General features: G+C 48.2%; 1 protein-coding gene across 1 annotated transcript in view; it reads left to right on the top strand.

Moving 5' to 3' along the window:
- Positions 1–109: 109 nt before the first annotated feature.
- The window catches only part of COL20A1 (collagen type XX alpha 1 chain), a 52,842-nt gene continuing 36,194 nt past the window's right edge, over positions 110–16,757 (top strand). The window contains exons 1-12 of the mRNA XM_055722981.1: positions 110–324; positions 3,791–3,875; positions 6,378–6,488; positions 8,232–8,375; positions 8,606–8,764; positions 9,710–9,907; positions 11,145–11,300; positions 12,010–12,129; positions 12,289–12,453; positions 13,983–14,147; positions 15,495–15,667; positions 16,329–16,458. Of these exons, the coding sequence (XP_055578956.1) occupies positions 3,803–3,875; positions 6,378–6,488; positions 8,232–8,375; positions 8,606–8,764; positions 9,710–9,907; positions 11,145–11,300; positions 12,010–12,129; positions 12,289–12,453; positions 13,983–14,147; positions 15,495–15,667; positions 16,329–16,458 (1,594 nt within the window). The 5' untranslated portion in view covers positions 110–324; positions 3,791–3,802. The remainder of the gene's footprint in view (positions 325–3,790; positions 3,876–6,377; positions 6,489–8,231; positions 8,376–8,605; positions 8,765–9,709; positions 9,908–11,144; positions 11,301–12,009; positions 12,130–12,288; positions 12,454–13,982; positions 14,148–15,494; positions 15,668–16,328; positions 16,459–16,757) is intronic.

The following is a 16,757-nucleotide window of genomic DNA, read 5'->3' on the forward strand; positions in this document are numbered from 1 at the left end:
GTTAGCAAAACCACTAAAAAAACCCTATTTACTGTTTTTCATAGAAGGAGTCTCTTGCTTTTTGTGCATGCTTTATTTAGCTGCACGTAGGAGCCAAGCAGTGCTCTCTGCTGCGTGGTGAGAGGGAGGTGGGGGAGCCGCTGTCCCTCTCCCCCTGCTCTCCCTCCCCTTCTTTATCCCTCCTGACGTCTGGGAATTGAAATCTCTGATCACGCTGAGGAACAGATGAGGCGCCAGGGCTGCTTCTCCCCCAATTTAAGAATGTAGCTGGATTCATCGCACCTCCCAGGCTGACTCCAGGGAAAACCGTGCCGCTCTGCAGAGGTCTGTGGTTCATTCCTTTTCAGGGCTCGGTTTGCGGGGATGCCGAGGAGGGGCTGTGTGGTTTTGGGGCACGCGTGGGTATTGGAAGAGCTGTGAACTTCTGCAGGGTTTTGCTCTCTGGGAAACTTGGAGCTAGTGCAGCTCAGCCTGGGCAGCACTGCCGATGCTGCACAGGGCTGGCAGGTCTCATCCTCTTATGGTGAAGTAGCTTCAAGACTTGCGTTCACTGCAGGTTGGGTCTAAATATTGCTGGGACTGATTTAGCAATTCTTTTGGAGTGATGGCTGTGAGAAATGCAATTTGTTTGATGGTTTGGTTTTTCATTCCTCTGTTTTGTGGTTAACAGTACACAAGTTGCTGGAAATTGTTACTAGAGAGGACAGTACTTGGAGGGGTTTGTTTGCCGTGGCAGCTGTCTGGGTGGGTTTTTCCCACCTGGAGGTGTGGAGTGGGGCTGTACCACCAGCTGTGGGGAGCTGCAAAGGCTCAGCCTAGAAGTGAAACTTGTGCCTTACTTTTTTGAAGCTGCTGCTGGAATAACTGTGAGTTTTTGTTCAGTAGTGGCACTGAAACACAGATTTCCAGGAGAAAATAGAAAACAGCTGATGAAGTGGGTTTTTTTTTAGTCTGTTTTAGGTGCTTTAGCTAGCAAAGTACTCGGAGCATGGGGCAGATCTGCTCCCTGCACTGGCTGCCGCGGGCAGGTGGCTGGTTCCTGCCACAGGGCTGTCCCGGCTGTGCGGTGACATTGCTCCTGCCAGCCCTCCTGCATGGAGGCGGGGATGACCTCTGGGATGAGCAAATCTCCCTGAACTGTGGCAATAATTCACAGTGCCCCCGAACCCCCACTTTTAGTTATGCTGATGTAACTATGCGGCAGTTTTTGATTTTTTTTAATATATATTTTTTTCTATAATTAAAGCGTTTTAAAATTTCCTGTACAAATAAGGGGATCCCTGACTGCCTTAACCTCCAAATCCCCTCTGAACATGCAGCTGGGGCAAGCGGGAAGTAGTGTGTCATCCCCCCCGACCCTTTTTCCAGGCCCTGGAAATACTCACCACATGCTGCATGTGTTGCTGGCTCCAAATTCCTTCCTTGGATGAGTAATGGGAGAGAGAGATCGGCGTGCCGGAGGCTCCCTGCCCGCCAGCAGGCTGATGTCACTGTGGTCCCCTCAGTCCCAGGGTCCACAGCTCAGCCTGTCTGGCTGGTGGCACCAGTGAGGGCAGAAATGGGTGGGAAGGGACCACAGAGGCCCAGGGTGAGGGCTTGGGGTCCAGCAGGCAACCTGTAGAGAAGGAGCTCGGCAAGGTGGGGGAAAGAGAGCTCCTCCAGCCGTGTATCTTCCACCACTTCAAACAGGTGCATTTGTTACTCCTGCTTTACCGCTAGGAAAATGACAGTTGGAGAAGAGGCAAAATAGCGATGGGTTTGCCTCTTGAGCTTGGAAGAAGAGCTGAAGTCCCTGTTCCTTGTTTTAGTCGCAGTAAAGATCCACACCCTGGGGACTTACTGAATTTTTATATATATATATATATATATATTTAATTATAAATGAAAGTTTAACACTGAACTCGTCCTTACTGGCACATAGGGGTGGGAGCTCTCGGCTGAATCAGACCCTAGTTCAGTGCAGGCTGGAGAAGCCCGTGTATTCCTTTCACTGGGCTTTGCATCCCATATAACCCTGGTTAACATAAAAAGATCATACACAATCCAGTGGTTTTGCCAGAGTTTGACATCCTGTTGGCCAGCAGAGCCACGGGGAAGCTGCAAGGAAATCAAGAGCAGTTTGGGTGGCATTGCAAAATGCCACAGATGAACTTTTGGTTTGGGGAATTTTTCAAAAATGCAGACTTTTTGCTGTTGTTTGGTAGACGTACCTCTGCAGCCAGGGCAGGCTTGGCTTTTCTGGAGGTGGCAGTCAGATTCTGAAAACCCACCTGTAAAATGTTTGCTCTTTTTTATAAGCAATGACTTCATTTTATTAGCTGGAAAAAAAGCACAAGTGTTTCCCATGGCTAAGGGCTTTAGTTACACTGCAGTTGTTCTGTATAACCTGATCTTCAATCAAAAAGATAAATAAATCACAGACTGAGTTAACATCTCCCTGTTATAACTTGCATATTTTTCCATTCGTTCTTACAGCATTTAGAACTGATTTAAACCCCAGGAGATCATGGCTGGGTCACTCATGTGCATATTTATTTTTCCTTGAAATTGCTAAAAAGCTGACGTATTTGAAGGGAAATAGGCATTTGCCAGGAGCTTCTAAATACCTGTCCATCACAATGAATAGAAGTGAAATGTCACTGCAGACAGCAGTGGAGGAAACCTGTGTATGGTCTGGTTCTGCCAAAAGCAATAAGGCTGAAATACGTAGCACAAAAATGACAGATGCCAATGATGCGTTGCAGAAGGCCAACAGTGTATGTTTAAAACCTGGTGTCTTGAGACTGAGACGAGGGAGAGGCACTGTTTCCATCAGGGGGGTTCTATGCTGAGCTGACATTTCCAACCCAAACTCAACAAAACTGAAAGCCAGGCCAGCAGAGATAGCTGAAGGTACTGGAGGTCCGTGGGCTGTAGGCTGGCTGGCTGTAGCCAGCCGGTTTTGTCAACGCTGCAGAAGTTACTTCTAAGCCAAACTGACCCTCTGCCATGATTAAGTCTGTAGCTGCATCTGTTTACAGTCTGTTCAGGTGAACAAGTTCAAACAGGACTATCCCAGCAAGTCCTGAATGCAGCTTCTCGGGAACTCCACCGTGAAATAAGAAATAAACCCCTCGGTTCTGAACGGCTGACATATAAACTGACCTACCCCTCCTGCAGCATAACTGCTTTATCACAGCGACTACAGGGTCATTACATCTGCGGTGTAAGGAGTCTGTCTGCCAAAGAATGCTCCTCTGAATGCTTTCCCCCTCATGATCAGTGTGTGCCTTGCGGGGACATGAGAAAGGTGCTGTGCGTTTGTATACCTATGTTGATTTTGGTCATGATAATTGGAATTCATTACTTGTATGCTTTAAATGAGAAGTTGTTCTGGAATCTATGTCTAGCCAGTGATTCGGCCAGTGTTGCCTGTTTCCACGGTCAGAGCAGAGCCCAGCAGCTGTTGTACCACTGTTGAGCCCATCCTACTGAGGGAGCAGTGCCCATCCCCAGGACCAAGCACGCTGAAAGCAAACAAAGCCTACTCCCCGTCAGGTTTCTAAACACAGTTTAGTACTAGTCCAAGGCATTGAACAGCTGTATTGGAGAGACCAAGAATATAAAAGAATATCTAGGAATTGTAGGAAAATTCATATGTGCTTCTCCATCCATCCTTCCAGTGCTGTCGGTGTGGCATAGAGCTATAGATCTCAGCTTGTGGTCCCTGAACTAAGAGTGCAAAAATCTGGGTTTTGACATGATGAAATGTAACATTTCCTTCTCCTTCCTGATGTTTGCCCTCTTGTAGGTCCTGGTCACTATGCTGATCCACACTTGTTTCTTTTTTGCCTGCCTGCCTGTGGCGAGCCATGTCTGGGGACGAGTGGGCCAAGGTAAGGAGCCCGCCTGCCTTGCTCTGGGCCATTCCCGGTGGCTCGGCTGTCACCTGGGTTCACCCAGCCCATGCCAGAGCCCTTCCTGCAGCAGTGGCACCGCATGGGAGGGACATTCCTGCTCACACGCAGGATTTCAGGGGGATGCTGTGCGCTGGTGTCTGTTGGTGAAGCTCCAGACAGCCTGTTCGCACACACGAAGAGCGATGGGAGGTCAGGGGACCCATGTGGGGGGAGAAGCTCGATCCCTCCCCACCCTGCCAAGCCTGTGCTCATCACTGGCAGCAGCTCAGCGTGCCGCTCCCTCGCACCGGGGCTGCATTTCAGCCTGTGTCAGCAATGAAGGGTGTTTGTGTGATCTGCAAATGGAGCTTGAAATCAGGAAGCAAAAGGGCGTTGCTTCTGTTAGTCACTGCCTTTGTCCTGTGCCTTGAAACTTTGGATGTATCGATGATCTGTGGTGCGACATCTGGAGAAAAAAGCACATAAGGTGCATTCCTCCTGTAACCTATAGCATGCCCATAGTGCCATAAATGAGCAGAAAATACCGACAGCACCTCACCATAGCCTTTCTGGTGTTGGATTGCATTTGTATTCCATTTGAGCCTTCTGTGGAAGCGGTCAGCACAAATGTTTCTAGAGTGGTGATGGCACTTCAGAGTTTGGACAAACGTGTCTCCATGCTGTGTATCTTCCAGACCAGCCTCTGCAGCTAAATCTGGGCTTAACTCCCTATCAGCCGGAAAGCAAGGTCACAGCATCAAACAGTGCACATCCAACACAGGGCAGGGGAACAGTGGAGCTTTCATGGTACCGGGGTTCATTTGCATCCAGCACATAATGGTGCTTTAGAGGATGCTGTCCTCATCTGTCTGGGGACATTCTTGCCTTTTTAGCTTCTGGGCTCCTAGAGTGATTTCTTGAGGAGCTGGACCACACTCGGCCAAAAGAAGACAGCTTCATGTTTAATCTAAGTATGAATTCCCCTTATTGTTCAATGATCTTTTACCATTTCTTTTAGGCATGATTCTGGGATTTGATTTTGCCCCTCACCCTTCTTCCCCACGTTTTCTTTCTTCCCCTTCAGATTTGCCAGGGGTTAGATGTGAATCTCAGCTTTGTTTCCCCAAAATAGTTATCTGCTTGTTGGGCAGCCTGCAGGAAGTTTCTGCAAGGAAAGGTTAAGGCACAGATGTTGGGCTGAGATTAGCAAGTCCTCACTGCCAGCTCTCACTGCTTTCCTGGGCTGTGACTTCAGGGCAAAGATGTCAGGAGATGTCTGGACATCATGTGAAAACAGATTAGGGACCTGAGGAGTCCTGAGCAACACAGTTTGCCAGCACTTAGCCAGACACTCCAGGTCACCCTAAGCTTTTTTTGTGAGTAATGGTAAAGGGAAAGAGATTGGTAGCAACTACAAATGACGGGGGCATTTGAGTGCAGATGCTTCTAGTGCATAGGCGAAGAACGCACTCACTCATTGCAAATTAGGGCAGCCTGCTGGAAAGGCAGCTATAGGTGCAGTGTCAGGAAGGAGGGGAAATAAATCTGCTGAGTTGCCATCCTATATCCAGTCAAGTGAAAAAGTATCATATGGTGACATCTGCACGACAGTACGGCTATGTTTTACCAAGGAATCATTGATTCAAATAGTGACACATGAGTTCAGACATCTAGCTGGGGTTTAAAAGATATCTGTGAAATCTGGAGATGATAAGAGAATGTGCTCTTTCTTCTTTTTACTTCCTTGTCTGATACTATTTTTTTCCTCAGGATCTGTCATTTAGTTTTCTGCTCCCTGCAGCAAACTGATACAAGCTGGTACCCATGAGTTACGGTGCTGCCAGGAACAGTTATTTACACTTTATCAGGTTTTCTTTCTTTTTATTCTTTTTTTAATTTTTTTTTAAATTTTTTTTTTTCATTCTAAACCCAGCTGGTCCTTGGAGCTGCCTCTGAAATGGTCTTTCTGCAGAAGTATGGGATCCATCAGCTGGGGAATGTCTATTTCTCAGCAGCCCAAGTCCACTGAGGAGCTTCACTGAGCCCTTTGGGCTGTTTTCTGCCCTCCCGTTTCAGATGTTGGCACTAAACACACTTGCTGAAACAGAACAGTCTGCATGACATCTTCCAGGAGAGTCCTCCAAGATGCGAGGGGTGCAGAGAAAGCCTTCACCAATACGGGCAGGCTGTTTTCCCTGTTTGCAGCAATGTATATGGAGGTCTCATTTGAGCACCTGAGAAACTCCTGTTCATGTAGGGTGGAGGCTACAGGTTTGCAGTGACCTGTGGAGGGTTTCCTGGCAGAGGTGCTGGGGGATTGCAGGAGCTGCTGTGCAGCGTCAGGGGCTGCTGAGGACTTGCATGAGATGGTGAAGGTTTCCTCTACACTGCAACCATTCCCATGTCTGTAGAGGAGGTGGCATCTGTGGTGTCTGGTGGGTGCATGTATGGAGGGAAGAACTGCATCCATAACAGCACGGATCATCTTCTCCTCCCCAGGGTCAGGCCGGCTTAAACTCACTGTCCTTTCAGAAGACAGGCTCCAAATGAAATGGAAAGAGACAGAAGGGAACATCAATGGCTACAAAGTTCGGGTGAAGCCCATGGCAGGTATGTGCTGGTGCGCTGGACAACAGAACCAGCAGAGGTTTACGTATGAGTGAAGGACTGAGCTCCACGTTGTGACTGGTGGACAACAGGACTTTGGTGAGAGCATTACTTAGAACTTAAGGTGACAGGGATAAGGCAGAGAAAATTATCCTCTGGTTGTTCTGCTTGCAAGTGATTACCTAGGTCAAAACTTTCCATCGAGCTGTACACACAGTGCAGACAAGAAGTCTTTCGGGTCACCAGGAGAGCAGTCTGTAGTGCCACATCGCTGCAGGCACAGTCCCCCTGTCACTCGCTCACAAGAGAGAGATGGAATCCAGCTCTCATTATCCTACGGGAAAGGCTTAGCCAGAGAATGTTGCTCTTTGGAATTGCGTGAGAAAAAAGATGAGGAAAGGTTCATTGTCTGGTTCTTCTGTGGGAGCTCCCAGCTCTTCCCCCACCAGCAGGAACATGGGAGTGGAATTCCTTGACCCCATGTGTGGCAGAGCTCAGCCCCCTTAGCTCCCTACCCCAGCCCAGCTACAGCTTCCCTGACTTTTGACAACGAACCTGGTGGTGTTGGAAGGACATGATGTCCCTTGGTGGGGAGCGATGGTTGGAGGCAACCTTAGCCCTGGCTGGCATTTGGGTTTCAGTCTCTGCTGCTCTCCCAGCAAGCCGGAGAAGGGAGCTGCCAGGCAAGAGTGCATGCGGCACAGCTCTTGTGATCGTCCACCCGCTTTTAGCTTAGCCCCCACCTGTTTCCCGAGCTGGAGCAGGAGGTTTCTCATTCCTTCCCTGCCCTGCTCCTCCCCTGGTCTCAGCTCAGTAGAGCCATGAGCATCCCGGGAATGCAGGGAATCCCCGCCAGCACGCCCTGCACGTGCCTGAGGCTTTCCCTCTTAGCAGGCTGGGAGCTCCATCTCCAGCCCTAGGCATGAGCTTAGGGATGCCGGGGTCAGAAACACATCCGTCTCCATAATTTCAAGCCTGTAGACCTTTCGTAATCAGAGGGGTTTAGGAGCTGGTTTGCCTCTCTCCGTTCTGTGCAGTGCAGAGAGCACAGTGCAGCAACTGGCTGCTGCTTTGCAGAGCTGCCTCGCTCCACCTGCTCACTGCAGTGCCAGTGCAGAAATCACCTAGTTCTTGGCTGGTCAAGGCATCACAGACCCAGGGCAGGTCCCAACACCGTGGGACATGGCTGGAGGGGTCTGGAGGCAGTGCTGACCCCAGAAATGAGCTGTCTCTTCCCAGAGAGCAGCTGCCCCTGGAGAGAGACAGGGCTTGCAGAGACAGCACAGCAAGAGTGGCTGGGATGAGTCCCGCGTGCCAGTGATGATCCCAGAGACACCAAGCCACTGCCTCATTTTGTCACGTATGACCTCAAGCACATCAGTTGGTTGGATGTTTTTATAAGCAGTATTTACTAACAATTGCCAAGTCTTTATCCTCTGAAGACTGACTGACTTTCCACTCAGCAACTCCTTGAGAAGTTGGTGAGAGCTGCACTAATGCTGGGCACAAACTGGTTTTCCATTTTGGGCATGCATCAGGGATTTTAAAAAAAAAATATCCTAAACGTTCTCAACGTTGGATCAGGAAAAAAAGCGAAAATCAGAGATCCACAAAATTTAAAAAAAGAAGTAAGAGTTGACTGAGGTCCCTAGGCAGACATTCCCGGCATTTCAGCGGTGCTTTTGCTACTGTCAGCTTAAATTTAAGCTCTAACAGGCTCTGAACTGTGGCTTCATCCCACCTCAGGGGACTCGGAGCAAGAAGTCATGCTGAAAACCAAGACTCCCAAAGCCACAGTGGGGGGGCTGAGCCCTACCAAGGAATATACACTGCAGGTCTACGTGCTCAACGGTTCCCAGGAAGCCCTGTTTGCCAAGAGGAAATTTGTGAGTAAGTAGTGTGTGTTACGTTTTACTATTCAGAGACCTCCTAAGGCTCTTGGAGATGTGGCTCCTCGGAGTTCTGGCATATGCCCTGCAGGCTCTGCGGCAATCACAGAGCCTGCTACTATTTTCATTGGAAGGTTAGAAAGGGTGATGGTGAAGAGCCAGGGGAGGAAGGGTGGACTGTGACTCACAGACCTGTCTAGATGACTTTCTCTGTTTTTGGTCTTCCTACAGTAGAGGAACTAAAAAATGCATCCCAGACTAGAAATAATCGAAGAAACTCAGGAGCTGCATCAGGAAAGAATCTCACCTCTTGGGGGAACTCAACAGCTGAGCACAGTGGGGTGGCAGAGGCCACCCCACCACCCCTGAACGCCCTCTTGACACAGCCAGGTGGGTGCAGTGACTGCCCTGGAGTCATGTTGGGTTGATTTTGAGCTGTGGTCTCTTCCATGCTCCCGTGGTTGGAGCATTAAGCACAGCTGTCCCTAAAACGACTCCCACCCTCTCCCTGCTCCCTTCATCAGGGCCGTTCCCTCAGTGAGGCATGCTAGCCCAGTCTTAGTGCTTGCATGCAGTTCTTGACTACAAAAACACAGTGAGCAACCTAAAAATACTTGCCCCTCCTGCCAGTCAACCTGAAATAGCACATCTGTGCATTCCCAGGGCTAAGAGGTATTCAGATTCAGCAGGTACAGTCAACTGAGAGCCAATCCTTCGAGAACCAGCTGAGCACTGGGGTTAATGGTGCTTGACCTCCTCGGCTTGGTGTGCCAAGGCTGGCTGCAGAGAGTCTGCCAGAAGGTGTGAGCCCTCCCCTGTGGCTGAGGACTGTATATAACTGCATAGATTCTCACGTATCTGGCAAAAAGGTTTGCATGAGTTCAAAAGGCAGTTACGTGTGCTGATGGAAGAAAGATCCATCAGGGCCATATTGCAAAAAGGCTTGCACTAGCTCAGGGTGTTTCCGAGTCACAGATTGCTGAGGTCTGGAGAGTACAGTGGGTAACAGGTGTCACGGTATGTGTTCCCAGATTTGTATTTTATAAACATTCATTATATTTCATCATTAAAGATAATGGGAAGGACAAATTTTTGATGTGATCCACTACTAACATTATTATTAACTCATGAGCCCGCATGCAGCCCTCTCAGAGAAGCATGAATGAAGATTGTCTCCTTCATCTAACTACTGCTTTGCATAAAGCTTGTAGGACTTTTATCCTCCCTGAGCCCCCTGTACTTCTGTCAAATGTGGCTTAAATCAGTTGACGAGCAGAGCAGGTTGCATGGGATGACACAGCTAGGGACAAGGGGATTTTTCTCTTTGGAGCACAGCAAAGGACAGAGCTGAAACAAAAAGGCAGAAGGGCAACCAGCCAAAGGCCTCAGGAGAAACAAGAAACCAGCCCGGTGTGGAGGCCAGTGTGACAGAAGCAACACCAACAACCACGAAATTGTCCCAGCGCACTCCTGGAAATTCAGAGCGACAATCTCTAGGAAAAGAAAAAGCGACAAAGGATTCACTGAGGCGAGGTGAGAGGGCTTTCAGACATGTCTTGCTGCTTCTTCCCTACTGTTTTCCCTAACACTTGTTGAATACAAGCTTTCCATCCCACCTGTCACCAAGATTTTCAGGAGTACAGCACTGCTGATAGTGCCTTCCATTGCTAGGCTGCGCTTTGGGGAACTGTCAAGGATCACTGGGAGTTCTGTAGAACATCACTGATTTTAAGGCAAACTGAAGCTAGGCTAAAAATTCCTTCCAGATGATGTAACTTATCACATTCCCACTATTCTCTCTCTTCATGTTGCCACCCCCTCCTGCTTCAGACAGATCCATGTAAGAGTTTGTATTCTTGAACAGACCCCTTCCACCCATGGGCCTTTCCAAGCCTTCGGAAAGGGAGGAGAGCATCAGTGATGTTCATTATTCAACCTGCTCCACCTTCTGGACTTGTTCTTCATGTTTCATAGATAACTGATCCACCATGGTCCTTCGGATTCGTCAGTTGAGACTATGGCAGGGCAGGTGGCTCTCAGAACTGTTGAAATGGCGGGAATGAGATTGGCAAGAGCATCCTCTTTTGGTCCCTTGAGGCCAGCAGGAATCTGTGACTGTGAAAAGAGATAGGGTAGTAACTTCTCTGAGTCCACTGAATCTTGATGGGATACCTATTTCCTTCCACCAAAGATGGAAAATCCCCCATCTGAAAAATATTCAAGGAAGATGCATTCAGTGAGCAACATGTCCCATCTTATCCTCTGTTAAGCTGCAGGCCTGGGGTGGGGAGAAAGGCAGGGCTTGAGTATCTGTGATGCCAGCAGGTTTTTACAGAGAGATTGGATTTAATATAAAGCCATGAAATAATTAGAGCCCACAGGGGATCTCGTGATGGAACGGAATTAAGCAATCACCTGCAATTCTTGGAGACATAGGCTAAATACAAGGGAAGCTCTGGGCTGGGGCTGAGATGTAATGGAGCTGACAGCTTGCAGAGAGTGGTGCTTGGGTTAGGTACAGCCTCCTGACAGCTTTAACCCGTTCTTTGCAGAAATGCAGCTGTGCACCACTCAGTTTCTTGGTACTGAGAGGGGTTATCCTTAGCCATGTGGTTTTCCCAAGGTGCTGGGATGCATCAGGCTGGCAGATGGTCCAATTTACCATCCAGACAAGTCCTTACACTGCAGATTTGCTTCTTGTCTTAAAACCGAAGCAGTTTGTCCTCCTTTACAATTGGTTTTCTCAATATGAGATCTTTCTCCCCTCCAGGTTCCCAGTTCCAGTGTGACACATCTGCGATGATTGATATTGTCCTGCTTGTGGATGGATCCTGGAGCATCGGACGCAGCAATTTCAAGCTGATTAAGGAGTTCCTGAGCAATTTGATTTCCCCATTCAGTATTGACCAAGACAAGATAAGAGTAGGTAGGACACTTTGCTGTTTCCTGACCTTGGGAAGCCCGTGTTTCAAGGGGTCATGGTCTCTCTTCCTGTGGTTATGTGCTCCTCTGAGGAGCTTTTATTCCTTTAGAGTGCGGTCCGTGCTTGCTGTTCGTGACAGCTTTGCCCGTCTGGTAGCAAGCTCTGGCCTCTAGTGGCTGTAAGCAACAGCTGCACAGTCAACAGCGGCGATGGCTTCTGTCGACGCCGAGATATTTGGGATCTGCTGCCTGCCTCTGAGGAGATGCTCGGCCTCCGCAGCAGGTGCAGGCAGATGCAGTGGCAAAGCTGCACTGGAGCTGCTCTGAGCTTAGCTCAGAATGGTGCTGCTGCCGGTTCTGAGTGGTGCTGATACTGGCCAGGCTGTACGTGAAAAAGGACAGTGTAAATCCTTCCACCTCCTTGTAGCCAACCGGTCTGACCCCAATTAACATTGAGACCTTATCAAATAGTTCAGAGCATCATCACAGGGTAAGTACCACTGTACCAGTGGGGTCTGGGGCATCATCTTGCTGCCTGCATGACAAGGACCATGCAGAGAAGTGGACTTAGAAGCCAAATCTGCTCACCTCCTCTCCCTTTCATTATTTTGTGCCATCCTCCCATGGCAAGCCTGACACTGCCTCCCCAAAGGGTTTCTGCCCTTGCAGCTTACCTTGGCTTGCATGATGCTGATCGCTCTTGTCTTCCCCAGGGCTGTCCCAGTACAGCAGTGATCCCCGCACGGAGTGGGATCTGAGTGCTTACTCTACGAGGGACCAGGTGCTGGAAGCCGTGAGGAGTTTGAGGTACAAGGGCGGCAACACCTTTACAGGTAACTCCATCTTGCAGGTGTCTGTTAAAATACCTGTTTGGCTGCAGCAGGGGAAGCTGTTCCCATGGGATGACGTCTCTGTGGGGGCAGAGACAAGAGTAAAGGCGGTGGGGTTGTCTGCGAGGCTGTAGCACAGCCCCCATCTCTGCTCCTCTCCAGGTCTGGCTCTCACCCACGTCCTGGAGCAGAATCTGAAACCGGCTGCTGGTGCCCGGCTGGAGGCTGAGAAGTTGGTAATACTCCTGACTGATGGAAAATCCCAGGATGATGCCAACCTGGCTGCTCAGACCTTGAAAAACCTGGGCATAGAGATATTTGCCATTGGTAAGATCACAGCCATTGACAAGCTGTAGGACAAAGCCAACCTACTTTTGATCTTCACATTGAAGGTTATGTTTCCTCAACTTTCATAGAAGCATCTTGAAGCTGCAAAACTGAGGTAGTGGGTAAGACCTCATTGCTTTGTGAGTAGGATGGAAATTAACTTTTTATTCAGCACAGGCAGTGTCTTAAAAGGGTATTTTGTTTCTTTAGCAAAAACATTCATTCACACGAGAGATTTCACACCTTCCGTCTATAAGACATTTGTGAGCCTCAGAGACCTGTGCCATCAGAACAATATTCTCAGCTGTGGAATTAGGCAAGAGAATATTGTATTGGGGAGGGCAGGAGACCTTCTTTGTAATTACTGCCTCTCACAACTTTCCATTTCTCTGAATAATAACATTGCCTGTTCTTCACTATCCAGTGGCAATAATGAAACACAAAATGGCCTTGAGCAGCAATGTCCTTGATAACTACACGGCTCTGCTAGAGACTAATACACGAGCAATAAAAGTTGCATAGAAAACTCTCCTAACATTGCGGTCCCCAAAACTTTAAGTGCTAATTTATGTTGGGAACACATGAGCAAGGTTTTATTGTGTAGGGTTATGTAGCTAAGTGGCTGGCACTGTGATTCCTCCCATGGACGTGTGCTGTGCAGCACAACAGGCTGACAGCTGTGTGCCTGAAATCGCTGGGAGAGCTGATCCTGGCTGGGGTCTTTGCCTTTCCTCTCTGGTTAGAGAAAGATCATCCTGTTTGGTCTTTAGACATCAGGGCCTGAGTGTTAATCTCAATAGCACCTTGGCTCTCCCTGCAGAGCAAGAGGAAGGGAGGCTCGCAAAGCTGTTGGGGTAGTGGTCTTGGACTTGAGCAACCAGGTGGGATCCCTGCCTGGTGATGGTGCTGCTTGGGCAATGTTAGGGCAGCCCTGAGCCTAGCACTGGGAAACAAAATAGGTTGTGTGCTGTAGAGCTTGCTCTGCAGAGGGTTAACGAGGGGATGGAGGATGCTCTGTGATGGTGAAGTTCTGCTAAATAAACGGTCTGCTTCTTGCTCATCCCTGACTCTCCTGAAATGCAATGTGATGTTCTGATGAATAATAGACTCTCTGTGGGGAGTGCTGGCACCTCATAAATGCAAAATTGTTGTTTATTCATTCCTTCCTTCCCCCATTTATGCAACTGCCTCTTAGGGTGAAAATTATTTGCCTTCCTGGTAGCAAAGCCTGCGAGCATGAGGAGGCAGAGAAACAGAACGAGGACTCACTGGACTGTCTCCAGGCCACTAAAGACATTCTTAGCCCACGAAGTTGAAAGCCCTTCCCAGGCTGGACTAAGGCTGTGGCTGCAGGAAAGTCCAAGGTCATTCTCAGACACCAGCCCCCTACTGGAATGACTGGGAGGCTCTGCCTGGAGAGCAGGATGACGATGGACCCATCCTGCCCATAAACCAACACCACAGAGGCAGGAGGCAGGAGCTGCTCTCCCTGGGATGTTTCTCACTCTCATTCTCTGCTGTGGTTGCAGGGGTGAAGAACGCGGATGAGGCAGAGCTGAAGCAGGTGGCCTCGGAGCCGCTGGAGCTCACTGTGTATAACGTGCTGGATTTCCCACTGCTGAGCTCTCTGGTTGGCAGGCTCACCCAGGTCCTGTGCACCAGGATCAAAGAGAAGAGCAACAAGGAAAACACAGGTGAAGTGAAACCTCAGGGAGGGCTGAGCTTCCTTCTGCTAGCCATGCACTTTCCTTGCCATCAGGACTGACCCTTTCTCATACCTTTCCTTCTATGCGCTCCACCACCTCACTTTCCTCCTCCAGTGCTGACCTACTTGCTCAGCCCTCTTTCTGCCTGACAATGGTCCTTGCCCTGTCAACAAGTTGGCCGGTTTCTCCTGTCATCATTGTCTTCTACAAGACCCTCTGGATGCAGTTCTGCTCTCACTCCGCTGCAGACTCCCTGCTGTCTCTAACAAGTCACAGAGAGATGTTACCTGTAGATGTTTGCATTCTGATGCTCTTGGTTTAGTTACTTGCTTCCAGCCTGTGAGCCAATACAGGCAGCAGCCCTTCCTACCAGGGGTCTGGATAACTCTTAATGGACATCATCACCTAATGACAATAACTACCATAGCAAGGAAGAGGGGATGTCTTTCCCCTCTTCCATTATCATATAGATATATATGATAAATGCATTGTAACCGTCTTTTCTGAGTTTCTTCCGACCAAAAGGACGCAGAAAAAGAGCTAATTTGAGAATGCATTAGGGAGAGTGTACAGAAGAAACATTGGAGGTAGGAAGAGGAGATGATAAAATGCCTAAGCACATTATTTTTCTCCACACTTTACTTTAAATGATGGATCTCCAAGACACTTTCAAGTTAAAACCAAACAGCCTATTTCTTTCCTTTGCTGGAGTGCAGCTTGTATGATGAACAAAAGAGTAAAGAACCACTCCAGATGTTAGCTTAGATCCTCAGGAGAAATATCGTGCACATATTTCCAACATATTTCCGTCTCTCTCTGCTCAAAGATTGGCCTAAGGAGAATGGGAAAATCCAACTTTCAAGCATACTTTTATTTTAATGCTGTGGAGAACAATTCATATAAATAAATTGATTACTCATTAATTTGTACTTGTTCGATATAATTAGACATTTTTCAAAGGTGCAGATTAGGCTGAAGAAAGATGAGCTGCTCAGAAAAGAAACCAAAATAACTTCTGCTTGTTCATTTTGACAGATTTTTGTGACTGAGTGAAGCTAGGTCATCTTTTGGATACATGCAAAAATGCAGATTTGTGTTGAAAAAATATTCCCAGCACCCTGCAAAATATACAGCCTGTTCTCTATGGAGTATTTATGTTCTCTGTATGCCCAGTTCTAAAATATTTGTTTCAGAGTAGTTTGGACAGTTTCTATACTCTATAGGGAAGGAGATTGTAACTTCATTTGAAAAATGTCACTCATATTTATGAGCTGGAAAGTACATTTGGTGTGAGAAGTTTGAATGTAGGAAAGTAACTGTGTTTTTAATTCCTAGGCAGCGCTGTGACAGATATCCCTGCGAACACAGGTCCCCAGCTGAGCCCAACTGACCTTAAAATATCAGCTGTGACCTCTAAGAGCATGCACTTGACCTGGAGTCCTCCTGTGAGACCACCAAAGAAATACCGCATTGTGTATTATCCATCGAAGGGTGGTGTCCCCAAAGAGGTGAGAGACCTTTCCCTGGTCGTCTGGGGCTGCAGCATCTTCCAGGTGGTGGCTGGGAATTTAAGTAGGCTTGAGGAGAGAAAAAGATGAGGTAGAGGTACAGTTCTTGTGGGATATCAGCTGAAGCCAGGGATGAAATTAAATGCACAAGTGTAAATGTGATCAGCTGATAGGATGAAAAGACAGAAGAAGAAATGGGATAAACATCAGCTTGCCAGAAACACTGGAAGCCATGCTGCATCAGTTTTTTGCTTTTGCAGTGCTATTCCCTCCCTAAAGCATCTGTTTTGACTCAAAAAGGATGCTCAGGTACACAGAGCTGTCCAAGGATGCTCATCTGGGATGGATATGACTTAGAAAAGCAAATCCAGATTCTTGATGGATTTCCACTGATTTCAGTGAGAGCATGATTAGGGTCTTGTGCTTGGTATTTGCACAGACCCCAGCCTTAGAGGAGAACAGAAATGCTTATTGCCTCTTACCTCTCTATTTTGGGGAGATGCTAGCTTGCACAAAATGCAGAGGACAACTGGACTTCATGTTTCTGGGCACAGATCTGCCACAAAGAAGCCATGGTTGCTAGGGAAGGGCAGTTCAGCCATTCCATTGCTGAAGGCTGGCTAGCATCTCTCTGCCTTGACAGCCCTTTTTGTGTTTTCAGGTGGTTTTAGATGGAGCAGTCTCCTCTCTGCAGCTCTCCAATTTGACCTCGCACACGGAGTATCTGGTCTCGGTGTTTCCTATTTATGACACAGCTGTTGGGGATGGGCTGAGAGGCGTCACCTCCACATGTAAGTCGTGAGTAGAGAGAATTATGCCGATGCATGGTTATAATAGGTAAACTAATTTTGTTCTTTGCAACCATCTCAGACTGGAGCCTGACATTGTATTTTTCACCCTTCCTCAAGTTCAGTCTGTTTACAGCTATCTCCATCTGTGAAGATGTTCAGAACTTGACCAGACAAGACCCTGAGCAACCTGCTCTTTGAGCTGCAGGTTGAACAGAGACCTTCAGGGTCCCTTTCCACCTATGTAATTCTGCAAAGTAGACCACTGACATGCCATTAACACACCATGCTAGAAATATCTT

The sequence above is a fragment of the Falco cherrug genome, chromosome 10 (assembly GCF_023634085.1).
Source record: "Falco cherrug isolate bFalChe1 chromosome 10, bFalChe1.pri, whole genome shotgun sequence".
Classification (NCBI taxonomy): Eukaryota; Metazoa; Chordata; class Aves; order Falconiformes; family Falconidae; genus Falco; species Falco cherrug.